General features: G+C 41.2%; 1 protein-coding gene across 12 annotated transcripts in view; it reads right to left on the reverse strand.

The window, feature by feature from the left end:
- Positions 1–3704: 3704 nt before the first annotated feature.
- The window catches only part of NRG1 (neuregulin 1), a 228912-nt gene continuing 218959 nt past the window's right edge, over positions 3705–13657 (reverse strand). For 8 of the 12 annotated variants that reach the window (XM_070459920.1, XM_070459921.1, XM_070459919.1 and 5 more), the window contains 3 exons: positions 11799–11929; positions 10575–10781; positions 3705–7851 (listed from right to left, as the gene is read on the reverse strand). In XM_070459920.1, coding sequence (XP_070316021.1) covers positions 7200–7851; positions 10575–10781; positions 11799–11929 — 990 coding nt within the window. In that variant the 3' untranslated portion in view covers positions 3705–7199. Of the gene's footprint in view, positions 7852–8157; positions 8419–10574; positions 10782–11798; positions 11930–13657 lie in introns of those variants that run through there. The other 4 variants (XM_070459925.1, XM_070459924.1, XM_070459923.1 and 1 more) reach the window with 2 other exon arrangements.

Consider the following 13657-nt stretch of genomic DNA (forward strand, 5'->3'; position numbering starts at 1 on the left):
ATGTGGCTTCTTATATGTACATGACTTCATCTGGGAGCTGACTCCTCTAATTTTGTCACTGCAGATCTTTGCCTAGGTTACAGTTTTTTTTTAAGGAAATGGACATCCAGGATGCAATTTAATGGTCTCATTTGAACATCCTGGGTGCAAACTAAGGCAAATGGGTATGTGTGGGTAATATATCAACAGGATCCTTTTGTATTTATCAACTGTTTGCAATGAAATTTGAAGACAGTATTATGAAACTCTACCAAGAGTTATGTTTCAGTAAATTTCCATGAAATTATGAGACATTAATGCAATGTCATTAAAAATTAGAGACTTTACTGGAAGCAGTGTGGCTACACCAGAGGCAAATAAATAAAAGAACTTTTTGAAGTGACAATTTTCTATCTTTTTAAATAATAATGCTGCTCAACATACCGTTGTTATTAAAAACGGATTTGGCTACTGGTGCTAGATTGGAGAAATGATAAAATAAATTGATCAGTTTGTGCCATATAGACTATGTCATTTGGGACTGAAAAGTTTAGTTTCCAAATTATCTTGGAGGGGAAGGAGCAAATGGAAGGCAGCATTGAGTACTCATCATGTGCTAGACGTTTTCTAGCTTCCTCCAAGTGTTCAAATGTAATTCTCACTATGCTACGGCTTTGTAAAATCATTTGAATTCCCATGTTAGAGATCAGGAAATAATCTTGGAGGAGGAAGCTGTCCAAATTCACAATGTCACTAAGTGGAGGGGACAGCGCTTTGACAGCAAAGCCCTTCCCTGTTGCACCGCAGGATGCCACCAACATATTGAAGTTGTGAATTCATCTTCCTGGCTACACTTCATTTCCTTGGAAAATGACTTTTAGGGAAAAAGCATAGAGTTACTCAGCCAAGCAAATTGGGCTCCAGAGTCACTTGTGCTGAGCCAGAGGGGCTCATATTCTTTCAAGTAGAGACTTGGTTTTGCATGGAACTTGTACTGTCCCGGTGATGAAGGGCTGAGAAGGAAAGAGTTGTTTGTGCTCGGCTCAGGGGAAGGGGAGGAATACAATTAGAAAACCTGGGAAAACATATTACCTCTGCAATTCACCAGATGAATAGCCTGAGGACAGTTTTTTTTTTTAACATTTCTGAGCCTCAGTTTTCCTCATGATTTCACCTACCAACATCCCAGGGTATTAAGAGAATAATAAAGAAATAAAGGATGTTTTAAGTCATAAAATAGTATAAAATGTTATTCTACTTAATAGTTTCTCTGCATAAGAACACACACATAAAGCTATTAAAGATGTTTATGTTGACAAAGGTAATAATCCTCTAGCCTCTTTGACATGTTGTGGGGTGGGAAGAGGTGGTGTTTTTTCCATCAAATTCTATCCCCGAAAGTTCATTTTAAGGAAGAGGGTTAGGGAATGATTCTGGATGGAACTATTACTCTATACTCTGTCTCCTCTTTAGGATCCCTACAGTATTCCTCTTTAGGAATTACTGGTTTCCCTCTCCTGATGTGTTTCTAAAAGGATTAGGTAGATCATGATAGATTTCCTCCAGGTTAAAAAAAAAAATGCCTTTTCCTTCTCCCTGGTGGGCGATATTTGGGAGCTTGAAGTTCAAAACCAACAGCTCACTGAAGAAGTCCAACAACTGCTATGTCAGGAGATTAACAGGAGCCACATGTACACGCAGAAGTGGGTCTGACTACTCTTTCCAACAATAGCCTTAAAGCTTAGGAATACGGCAGCTTCCAGGAGCAGCAGAAAGGTTCTCTCATAAACTGAAAGCTTTTCTGTTTCTAAATTAACCTTTTGGAGCAAGAATTTCCATCAATTTATTTTATTCCATCCATTACAGAAAGAGCAAGTCATATAGACAGAGTGCAAAGTGATACTACATGAGATCATCAAAAATTTCCACTCCATCCAGCGTCCCAAACCTCTAGATTTCAGAATTGCCTCACATCACCCCAAATCTCTGACATTAAGTCCCTTTGTCATTTATCTTAAGGATGGAGAGCCAAGAAATATAACGATGGGGAGGATTATTAGGTTGGAAAGACAGACTGTTTGCTAGTTTGCAAAGCTGGCCTTTGTGACATTCAGGTGTCTACATGGTTAAAATAAATGGAGGGTTGTAATCATTATCCAGATATTGGATGTGGACGTGTGTGAATCTTTGCTGTCTCCACACCACCCCCCACCACCCATGCTTCTGTCTCCAATACCAGTATATCTTAAGGAGGGCATGGCAACCCACTCCTGTATTCTTGCCTGAAGAATCCCATGGACAGAGGAGCCTAGAAGGCTACAGTGCATAGGGTCGCAAACAGACAGACATGACTGATGCGACTGAGCATGCAAGCACTTGATTTTAACCTAAATGACTAAGACGGTTTCCTGTAATTTTCGATTCTGGGGATGGACCAAGCCTTAGCTGTAAGCTGAATACACAGGGAAGTGTCTTCATCTTTAATTTTTAAGTGTTCTGTGCACTCCTTGATTTGCTCAATGGCTGCATGGGTGGATTGGACACGTGCGTGAATATCATGACTTTAGGAGAGTGTGTTAAGAATTTGTAAGTGCTCGTGTATGTGTATTTGTGTGCATATCAATATTAACACAAATATGAGGATTCTGAATAGCTTTGAAAATTCAGTAATACCAAGAGAAAAAAACTAGCACAAAGGCCCCTCCTTGAATCTCCTAGACATCCAGATGGCTTTGGAAACCATGCTAGTGGATCTTTCCAAGGTAACAGGAATTGCACGCAGATGTGGAGGTGAGAAGACTCAGGGTACCCTCAGATTCCAAAGGAGGCTGATGGTCACCCCAAAGGACTGCTGGCCTCAACTGCATACACTTTGGAAGTCCCAACCCTGTTTGGAATAATGAGTAAGATGCTTGAAATATACAAAAAGTATCACTCATGCAAATATCTATTTGCTAAAATATGGCTTTTGTTGAGGCTAATTTCAAGAAGAGAAGGAATATCCTCACTCCTATGACTGAGTCTTAGAATGCAGGACATTTCTCATGCCTAGGTTCTCCCCTGAGCAGTAAGATGGACACTGAGTTTGATTTACTGATAGAATGAGGAGGAAAGAACCCCATTTAGCCTTATTTTCTCTTAGAATCATGAATTGCTCCATCATAGACCAGATGGAGAAAGCACATTTACTTAAGCTCTAGGAGAGCTTAGCAGGGCCCAGTTCTGACTGGCTGCCTTTGAGCCGTGGTGGCCACCGGATCCTTCAGACCACGGGAACATGTTTCCGTCTCACGACTGAATGGATTTCCATACTGACATTTTCATGAGTTGGAAGAAATTACATGCTGTCTCTACAGAACGTGGTAACAATCTGGATCCGGGCAATCAGGCCCTACAACGTCTTGTCTATGCTCTTATGTAAAAATGTCATATTGCTTGGTTGCGATTCCTTCAACAAGGAACACAGTGGTATGCAGAACCGACAGGCGGGAGATGATTTGAGAACAGGCAGGGTGGCAAAAGCAACGGACAGACAAGATGAACATGGGATCCATCAAACAGGGCCCTAAATTAGCACAACCATCACAGTAAAAGGCAAGGTGCTGGTCTAACAGACTGGACCCTTCGTCTGTTGACCCACACTCCCAGATCTCCGCAGAGTAGCATTTTTATTGCAGTATGTCTTTCATGGAAAATGGACAAAACTTTAAATAAATCACAATTACTTATTGCTTAGTATTTTGGATAATAAATTCTTTAGTTTATCAGTACCTCACGGCCTTCAAATGTGCATTCTTCAAATAGTTTCAGTTACATATACATTCTTTCTCCTGAACAATAAATTATTCTTAAAAAAAAAAGCAAAAGGAAAAGATACATAACTTTAAAGCAAAGAAAAACCAAAAAACATATATTTTTGACATTTATCTTAAACTTATATGAAAACAACTCTATGTTAGATGTTTAAATATAAATAATAAAGGACATTATGTTATTTACAATGTTACACAGTAAGTTAAGAGAGTTAAAAAAAAAAGAAACTGACATGAACTCATAAAGACAGTAAATGATTTAGGAACACATCCAAGTAATGTACAATGTGTATTTACAAAAGAATATATAATAGAACTTGTGATATGTGGCCATTTCCTTTTGTCTGCATTTCTCTGCAGTGTTTCATGGGCCTTTGTGGACAGACATCTTTGTGGCTGGTGGGATGCAGCCAGGACTAAAAAAAACTAGGTATTCTGTATTTTTACCAATGTGAGCCATATACCTTTCAACCCAGGCCAAAAAAAAAAAAAAAAAAAAGTTACAGAGCAAATGACCCTGGATAAACTCTATCATGACAGTCACACTTAAACAAGGAAGATATGGCGTATTGGTCTTTGGGACACATTCACAAATACCCAGGCAGAGTGCCGTTTTGTAGAAAGCAGGAGACTGTCCAGACACTCTCAGAAATAAAAGTCCTACGTGGCAAGGAGGGAGAGCAGGATGTAAAAGGAACCCAGAGTTAGAAAAAGGCATTTTTCATATTCTACGCTCCCCTGCATCTTCCTCAATGGGACATGATCTCAGACCCAGGAAACAAAGTCACTTTCAAACGTCTCAGCAATTTCCACCACCTGAAGACCCAGAGAGGCTTCCCTTATGCTGGGACTGTTGGTTCACATGCTTTCTTTGCGTTGCCACTGCACTCCTGAGTTTACAAACAGGGATGGTGGCATTTGAACATCCCAGAGAAGCCCCTGTGGACACAAATCTGGTGGCCACAGCAGGGAGCCCCGAGTCGTCTGCTGGCCTTTCCTATGAAGGAAATCTATCATTCTATGGACAGAAAGCCTGTCCTAACTGATATATGTCACCTTGATGAGTGACCAGAACCAAGTTGGAAAGAAAATTTCCTCTTGTCCTCAATTGTCATCTATTTTTGCAACCTGAAAATTGACAGAGATTTTTCATACTGAGAAGCATGTTGTTTCTTGCTCTCAATCAAAGATTTTATTTATTCCTGACATTCTCCAGAATAAGACTCCCATGCTTGAAGAATTTGAAACTGAAATTCTAGAGTTTTAATTACGATAGGAATTTTTTTTTATTGAAATAGTCTAAGAAGGAGTCTAGGTCTTCAAAGGCAATTGAGAATAATTTGGAGAACTTCTTGGGGTGGACTCTTTTCTTTCCCCTGCTGTGAGCTTACTGATTTTACATAACTGGGAAATCAGTGCAACTTGGGGAGTTGTCAAGGGCTCCTTAGGAAAGGTGAATAAGCACGTGAGGACACTTCTGAGCACAGAGAAAGTGGCATGGGAACATGAAGGACGCTTGGGATACCAAATGCTAAGGACCCATTGACGGTCTCTGTGAATTGTAGAAACACTTAGGAGCTTAATGGCATGATTCATGCTCAGCCTGCACTTTTCTTCCAAGACCTCTTTGCATGTCTTCCTTTTGATTTTAACATAGCGATGTGGTGAAGAACTAGACTCCATTTACTTGCAAACAACAGAGACACTCTCCTTAAATTCATGGTGGTATTTTGAACCCCCTGCTAACCTGTTTCCCCATTTTGTCTCATGGCTCCTGGGAGGCCACTTGGAACCTAAATAAACCTCCAGCTCTACTCAACAGACTTGGTACTACAATATTTTACCAAATTCTCTTCTTTTCCTGTATTAGCAGTTATTTCAAGTATTTCTACCTACAGACCTTTCTTGGATTGGTTACCACAAGAGAACGTGCCAAGGGTGGACCCATCTTAATCCTGTTTTTGTTGACAGTAAAGCAAAAACTAAAAAAGGGGGAAAACGGATGATACAGCTGCAAACGGAGAGGTTAGCACACAGGTGGGGGTCATTTCTGCAAGGAAAGGTGCAATCTTTCTGAGACTACTGCCGTTTCTTGATGCATCCTTGCTCATGGGAGGCTCTTCCTAATCACAAATTACAGGCACACTGGCCATTTCTGACAAAAATGTTCATGCATAGTACGATCTAATCAAGGCAAGATTGTAAAACAAGAAAAGAATAATGAGGACAAAGGAACAGGCAAAAAAACTTAAAAAATCACCAACTGGGTCACATGGCCACTCTTCCCTGTGTCTTCTACACGTTCACTCCTCTAGACAATCTACGGCGGAACTAGTTCTCTATAACGACGTCACCGCCATATACAGCAGGCACACGTCATTCCAGAAGTATTCCGGACAAATTGCTGAGTGTGCTGTTGAAACTGGGGGTTTTTGTGCCATAACACGTCTGTCCTTGAGCTGAGAAGACACAACCAATCACTTGCTCCCAAATCAGTGAAAAAACACAAGTCAAGAATGATTGCACCTTTTTCAGCCATGGTTTGCTCTTCAATTAGATGAGCTGCTATATCAATCCCCCAGAGAGAGAAAGTGAAACTGAGTCCTCAGCTTAGGGTTGGACCTTACCCTGATTGCTAGCCAGCATCCACTTTCTGTGCTATCCCCAAAACTTGTTTTTTTTCTTTTGTTGCAAAAAACTCAATCCACATAAAGTAAATGGTAGCTCCTTTTAAGTCAGAGCGAGCTGTCTTCTGATGAATAATATAGTTTCTGAAAAAATCACAATATTACTTTCTTCCTAATAGGTAACATGACTTAATGCAGTTTCCTGCTGTAATTAATAGTAGCATGCTGCTGGATCTTCTATTATCTCAGAGCTCAGTGAAGCAAACCTTTGGCTGGCAGAGTAGACACAACTCATTTCACATACGGAAAGCAAAAGAAAAATCTCATACAGAGGGGGAGTATTGGATGGATGCGCCATTACAAGACATCCGATTGAGTACTACTTGAAGCAAATGGAGCGACAGGTGCAAATCTTGTAAATCATACATCCAGTCAACATCATAATGCAATGCACGGGAAGCCAGCGAAAAACAGAATATATGGGGTGGAGGGTTGCTGAAATACTGTGAAAAAGCAGTCACGGAATGGTACAAAACTTGCTCTGGACATAACATAACATAAAGGCACCATTGATATCTTTCTCGTTTGGAAATACTGTAAAAAAATTGCTACATATGGCACATAACACATTTGTACATACATATATTTAATTTATAAAAGTTTTTTTTCCTGTTTTCTATTTGCAGAACTGCTAAAATAAAATAAATTGTTTAATTTAAGGTGGAATACTTTATTATATAAAATAAAGTTTTACAGGTGAATCTATGGGTGTGTTTCGGTTTTAGACAGCGATAGGGTCTTGGTTAGCGATTACACCGGAGAGCCTGGCCTGCAATTCTTCCTGCGGAGAGAAGCGACCTGTTGGGTTAGTCCTGCTGTCAACCAGGCGGAAGGCAGGGGCTGCCTCGAGACTGGCTGCCAGGGGGTTCTGTATGGCCAGGAAAGGCGTATCTTCTCCTACTCGTTCATCCTCTGTTTCGCTCTCTGAGTTACTGCTGTCAGCGCCTGTGTTGTCCATTTCCAACCTGTGGGCAATGTGACCATTGGGCTTGGTTCTTTTGGCCCGCCGGCTGCTGTTGGTGAGTTTCTTAACCGGCTCTTGAGCTGGTTCGTACTCCTGGGTCGTTTCATATTCCTCATCCTCCACTATCCTCAAAGGGCTAGGGGGCAGGCTGTTGCTCTCATGCGCAGGGTTGCAGTGGAATGAGTTGAATTGCTGGGTGTGGTGGTCATACTTCTCCCGCAGCCGTGGTGGTGTCACAAGAAGCAGGGGTCTCTCCTCTTCCACGAAGGGACTGACCGCCATGGAGGGCATGGAGACCGTCGTGCTGGACACGGGCGGGGACATTTCCGAAGGGGGCGACTTGGGGGAGCTTGGCGTGTGGAAATCTACAGGTGACATACGAGCCGGGGTGGTCATTGCTGATACATACCTGTGTGGGCACAGAAGACCCCAGCGTAAGTGTGGTGCAATGAGAGAGGCAGAGAGTGAGGGGTGGGGGGGTCAGGGGGCAGAGGTCATTATCGTATCATCAGATATCATCATCAGACAACAGAGAAATTCTCTTCATTGTAGACGTCTCGGGTTTTACACTAGGACATTTGGAATCTCCAATTAGGTGGTCAAGAGTCTCCTCACAGGAGTGCATGCAAAGATCAGCTAAATTGCCTGGCTTAGCAAAGCGTTTGAGATTTTTTTTTCCATCTCATTGTGATTTTCTTTTTTTTTTAAATCATGATTTTCAATAAAAGCATGTGAGTTAAGACAAGAGGGCACAGAGTCCTGGAAACCTCTCAGTTTGTAAGGACCAAGGCTCGGGGATTTGGAAGGGGAAGAAGTATTACTTAAATACTATACCTTCCTAAAGGCCAAGGGGTCTTAGAGAATGAAGCCCAAATGGGGAATGGAAGAAGCTCTAAGATGAGTTGCGGAAAGCTGGATCTGCATGCATTTGGATCTGTGGGCCTTGTTTCTCCTTAGCTCAGCTATAAGGTTATGTCTTATGAAAAAAAAAGAGCATAGTAACTTAGATTTATTCCTGAAAACAGCGTAACACATTTGTGCGCTTTTAACTTTTCCATGAAATGCGACTTAACATTCCATTTGCAACTCTATATCCCACTGACCATGACATTCAAAGAAAGCTGACACTTGGCTTCATCGTTATGTAAAATCCCTGGTCTATCTCTCTTCCAAAACCCACAGCTGTATCCAGCTCTGGCTTATCTTTTCTGACTGCTCAAAGGTGGGCTGTACCGTGTCACCTTATGTCATGCAATGTTTGATAACGCTCAGGAAATCTCGTTGTCAAGACATTGAGTGCACTGTTTTTACCATACCGTGCTTTCTTCCCCCAGAACAAGAAGACCTTATGTGGCACTGAGAAAGACGTGGCTTGTTCAGAGTCACATTTCTCAGCTTAGATAAAAATGTCACCAATGTGTAGCACTAAAGGACTCTCTCCTTCACGTTGGCATTTGCAGAGTCTAATTTGACATGACCTGTGATGACACAGGACACCATCTTCTCATCTCCAGCTAACAGGAACAAGAAACCTATAACCCTCATGCTTGCCATCATGATTCTGAGTCACACAGATGTGAGATCTGACTGTGTCTAAAATGGGAAAGTGTCTCCAGATGGAAAAATCTGGGGCTTGAGTCTCCAGACTTATTATTTTGGGGATACTTAAATTAAGCTCTCTGAGAAATGCTAATCCAGAGTCAACCAACCCATAGCACGGCTTCATCATTTTTCTCCAGGATGCCAGGTACATTCTGATTTCCTAAACAATACCTGGGGTATGAATGGGAGCCTATCCCAGCAGGCAAATGTCAGCCTTTAAAGATAAACATCACCTGTAGTGACGGAGAAAGAATTTATCCCTATCTTCTTTCTCGGGTTTCTAAAAGGATTGAATTGGAACAGACTTAACACATAAAGATATACTTACATGAATTTAAGGCTGATGTTTTAAACCAGTTTTGGACCATGCTTACTTTTTCATAGATGAATTAGAGCAACCTAATTCCATAAAATTCTGAAAAGCCATTTTGGGGTAAAGGACCTTGAAAAAGCAATAAGCAGGCTCTAAATGACCTGCAGGCTCCAAACTGGTCATCCTTTGCTGTAAGTACTTTCCAGTGCCTGAGTGAAGGAGTGTACCCAAATCATCTCCATCCATGAAAACCAAGTAAGTATGACTTTGGCATTATGTAAACCTTTTAGCAAGTGGTCAGAGGTTGGACTGAGAAGACAATAAAGTAAACCAACAAACAGACAAAACCCTGCTGGATTTGAAAACAAATGAGTAACAGCTTCTTGATGGACTCGGAGTGCTGGTTGGGTATAACTTTCTCCCCCAGTTTAGGTGAGAATGGATCAGGAGAATCTATGGATTCAGTAATGCTATTGAGCATCTCTTTCAGGCTACTTTCTTCTGATCTTTATTTTAACGTTTGTCTTGACTCCCCCCACCCAACCCAATAGCCCCAGAAGAAAGCCAACACATTCTGGAATAAGAACCATATCAAAGGCAATATCTGCTTTGAAAACCTCCTGTGAAGACTGCAAGCCGCAGTGGACAGGAGATTGATGGATGCATTCCTTGCTGGAATTTCATAAAGGGATACTGTCTGGTGGAACGCAAGCCATCCCATGACAGTCAGCAAGGACACAGCCCTTGATCTGATTTAACTGAGGCTGGAAGGTAAGAAAGGGTTAGCTCATGAGAACAGGAGGCCAGCTTGACCAGAGTTTGGATAACTGGCCACTTAGGATTCTAGAAGGGTCCTGATCGATAACTGAGGCCAGTGTACTCAAGTTCCAGTTGAGGGAACTGAGACTCCCCCAGAGGATCTGAGCCTAAGGTCAAAGCTGGGAACTCCAAGACTGCTGCCCCTTCCACGTCAAATCATTCCAGCTCTTTTAAGAGTCTGTTGCCTGTCAGCCACTGGGCTGATGCGAGAAGCTCAGAAGAAATGAGGTCAGTCAAACCAAAAGATGCCTTCATCAACTAGGACCACTCCTAGACCAGGCAGCTGGCGCCCCTTATTCTCATGAGAGCAGGTTCCTCAGGTGGGAGAGCAGGTGCTCACAGGGGTTCTCTTACTGGGGTGCTTTCTCCTCTGCGGTGGCTGTGCCCTCCGGTTTTACCTTTCACTATGAGGAGAGTCTCGGTAGGAGTCAGGGGTTTCTCTGGCATGCCTGAGGAAGCTGTTACATTCACGAGGGCCTCCCAAGCCATTGAGACGTCCTCTCGGGCCCCCAGTGGGGCTGCTGTGCCTACTGTTTTCTACGGATGACATCACGATGACAGAGTGGCTTTCCGAAATGACGCTCTCAGTATGTCCATTGCTCCAGCTACAGGGGAAGTGTGAGAGGCAGAGAGAGAGAGGGGCATTTTTAATTCTATGCACACACGGAAATGAAAGGAAGGGGAGTGACAAATCTTGCAAATGACTGATGTTTCATGCTGGCATTACTTGTCTCAGAATAGGACTGTCTATTGAGATGCTTGTGATGCATAGGATTGTGACTTCGGTTAGCTTTGCAAGGATGCACTTTATTTATGCATTCATCCATTCAACACACATTAAACAAATGTCATTTTGTGCTAAATATTTTTAGTAGCTCTCTGTTCTTGAGCGTCTTAGATTAAGGATACCCTGGTCTTACGTGCTCCATTTGGAAGACTAGTGCTGCCCTTGGCAGTACGCACTCAGATATCACCAGAGTATTTGAGAATTTGAGGTTCAGCTAGGTAACCAGTTCTCATGTGATATCCCAGGGCAATCCAACCACTGGAAGAAGTCAACTTCTAAGTATTATACAGTATCTAAGACAAACTCTTTCTAGTGTAGCAATTCATTGGAAAAGACCCTGATGCTATGGAAGACTGAAGGCAAAAGGAGAAGGGGGCGGAATAGGATGAGATAGTAAGATAGCAGCACTGACTCAATGGACATGAATTTGAGCAAACTCTGGGAGACAGTGGGGGACAGAGGAGCCTGGTGGGCTACAGTCCATGGGGTCACAAAGAGTTGGACATGACTTAGTGGCTGAATAACAATAATAGCAATTCCGCGAATGGTCAGGCATGAAAAAAGACAATCTCTAAAATGGTGAATAAAAATACTGTAAGGTGGCTATTATTTCCCCTTGTTTTGGTGACAGAGGAGTTGAGGGTCAAATTCAAATAGCAACTAGTGGCAGAGTCAATTGGATGTCCAAAGCCTGTTTTTGTTCCAAATCATACACACTACAGTACCGCACTGCCTTATAAGTACCTCCTGTTCCTTTCATAGGCAGTGAAAAACAAAAGGGAACATGTAAATATTTGTTCTTGGAGAAATGTCATGCAGCTTTTTATTCTCATACCTGTGACTGGGAGTCTGAGTGACAGTAGTGGAATGATGAGCTGTTGAAGTGTAGTGACTGGTGGAAAAAGACGTCTCTGCTTCTCTCTCAACAATATGCTCGCTAGAGATGACATTTTTAGATACGTATTGCTGGATAAACAAAGAGACACAACTTGAAGATTTAGGGAAGTCAAAATTCTAACAACGTCACATACACACACAAATCTACTCTTCTAATACACATGCTTCATAATAAACTCTATTTCTCCAGTGGCCATATGGCAAAGCCTATCCTGGTTAGTATGACCTTTAAATCAGATAAATAGAATTTATGACTCTCTCTTTGGATATACACACACAATGTAGGTCCTACCATGACAATGACATTTTATCAGAGAAGACCTGTTTCTTCTCTTTTGTTTCCAACTGATAACATGACTAGAATTCAATACAAACACCTTCCCAGTACTTACTTCTGTAAGCTATTGCAAGCACAGAAATAGTTTATCTTATTTCAAATTTTAAGTCATTAGAAGAATTTTAAAAATAATCTCTATATGCTGAATATAGTTCTCTTTTGATTTCCCAGCATCCATGTTGCTCTAATGTATCATTAAAATTTTTACCTCGTTGTCAGTGGTAAGACTAACAAGGCTACTGAAAGATTTGAAGGATTTATAACAGCGGTAAAGGTTATAAGCCTTGACAAACCATACAATTGATAGAGGGTCTTATATTTAGTACAAGTAGATTCTACTTTATTTTTCACCACTAAATCACAGTAGCTATTACCACCTTTATTAGTAAGAGAGGGACATTTTAAAATTGTCTTTTAAGCACTGTTAGTATTTACACCAAATTGATTTAAGTAATAGGAAAGGACATGCATAGAAATAGTCTTAGATGAAATAGGACATTTGATGATCTGATAGGTTATGGGTTCTAAAAGAAACATATATTCATGGAAACAAAAAAATAACAACTTGAATTATACTTGAAACTCTATCTGGTTATCTTAACCATATAAAGGTTTATTCCATGTGGATCTTTGCTTTAAGGAAAAGAAGGTGTTGTCATATGTAATGAGCTATTTTTAGTCTGTGTAACAAATGACTCTTGTTCCCTGGAAGGCAATGTAAGCTCAGTGAATCTAATGAAAATAATATTTAACAATTTAACAACACTTACCAAATGCCACTGGGCTAATGGATTATGTGGATTATTTTTTTAATGCCCGCTGGAACTTTTTGAAGTAGGTATTATTTTTATGATGAAGAAATGGGGGTTAGAAAAGTTAAAGCTCACAGTCAGGCAGCTTGAGCTGTAAGCAGAAGTCAGGCAGTCATTCTGCCTCCCGTGTATTATTACATACAACGTGACAGACTATAGGTATGTCAGTAGAGAAAGTACTTAGCAACTGTGCAGAACATTCTAATGAACACACGGCTAGGGGGAGGAAAGTATGTTACTTCATCCTTTCCTTAACCACTTCATCCTTAACTCCGTCACTGGTAGTGAAGGATGTTAATTTATCAACACCTAACAGTCTTCTGACTTCCTGGTGGTTGAACAACTAGTAACCCTGAACTTGGGTCTTTGATATATTTGCCCCACACAAAATTCCTCTCTGACTATAAGACTGAAAATGGTACTGTCATATAATCTTCCAGCTCTGCTTATAAAAAGCCAATCATCAAAGAGAAATGGAAACAAAACCAAACAAGAAAGATGGTGAAGTAGGAAGAGTAATTCTCTAGAATCCAAGAAAGCTGAGTTCCGCTCTGCCCTGGCTCACGGTAAGTCCCCTACATGAGAACCTTCAAGTTGCAAACTTTCAAAGATGTGAAAGTACTATAAACCTATTATAGTACTATATAG

The sequence above is a fragment of the Odocoileus virginianus genome, chromosome 32 (assembly GCF_023699985.2).
Source record: "Odocoileus virginianus isolate 20LAN1187 ecotype Illinois chromosome 32, Ovbor_1.2, whole genome shotgun sequence".
In the NCBI taxonomy this organism is placed as follows: domain Eukaryota; kingdom Metazoa; phylum Chordata; class Mammalia; order Artiodactyla; family Cervidae; genus Odocoileus; species Odocoileus virginianus.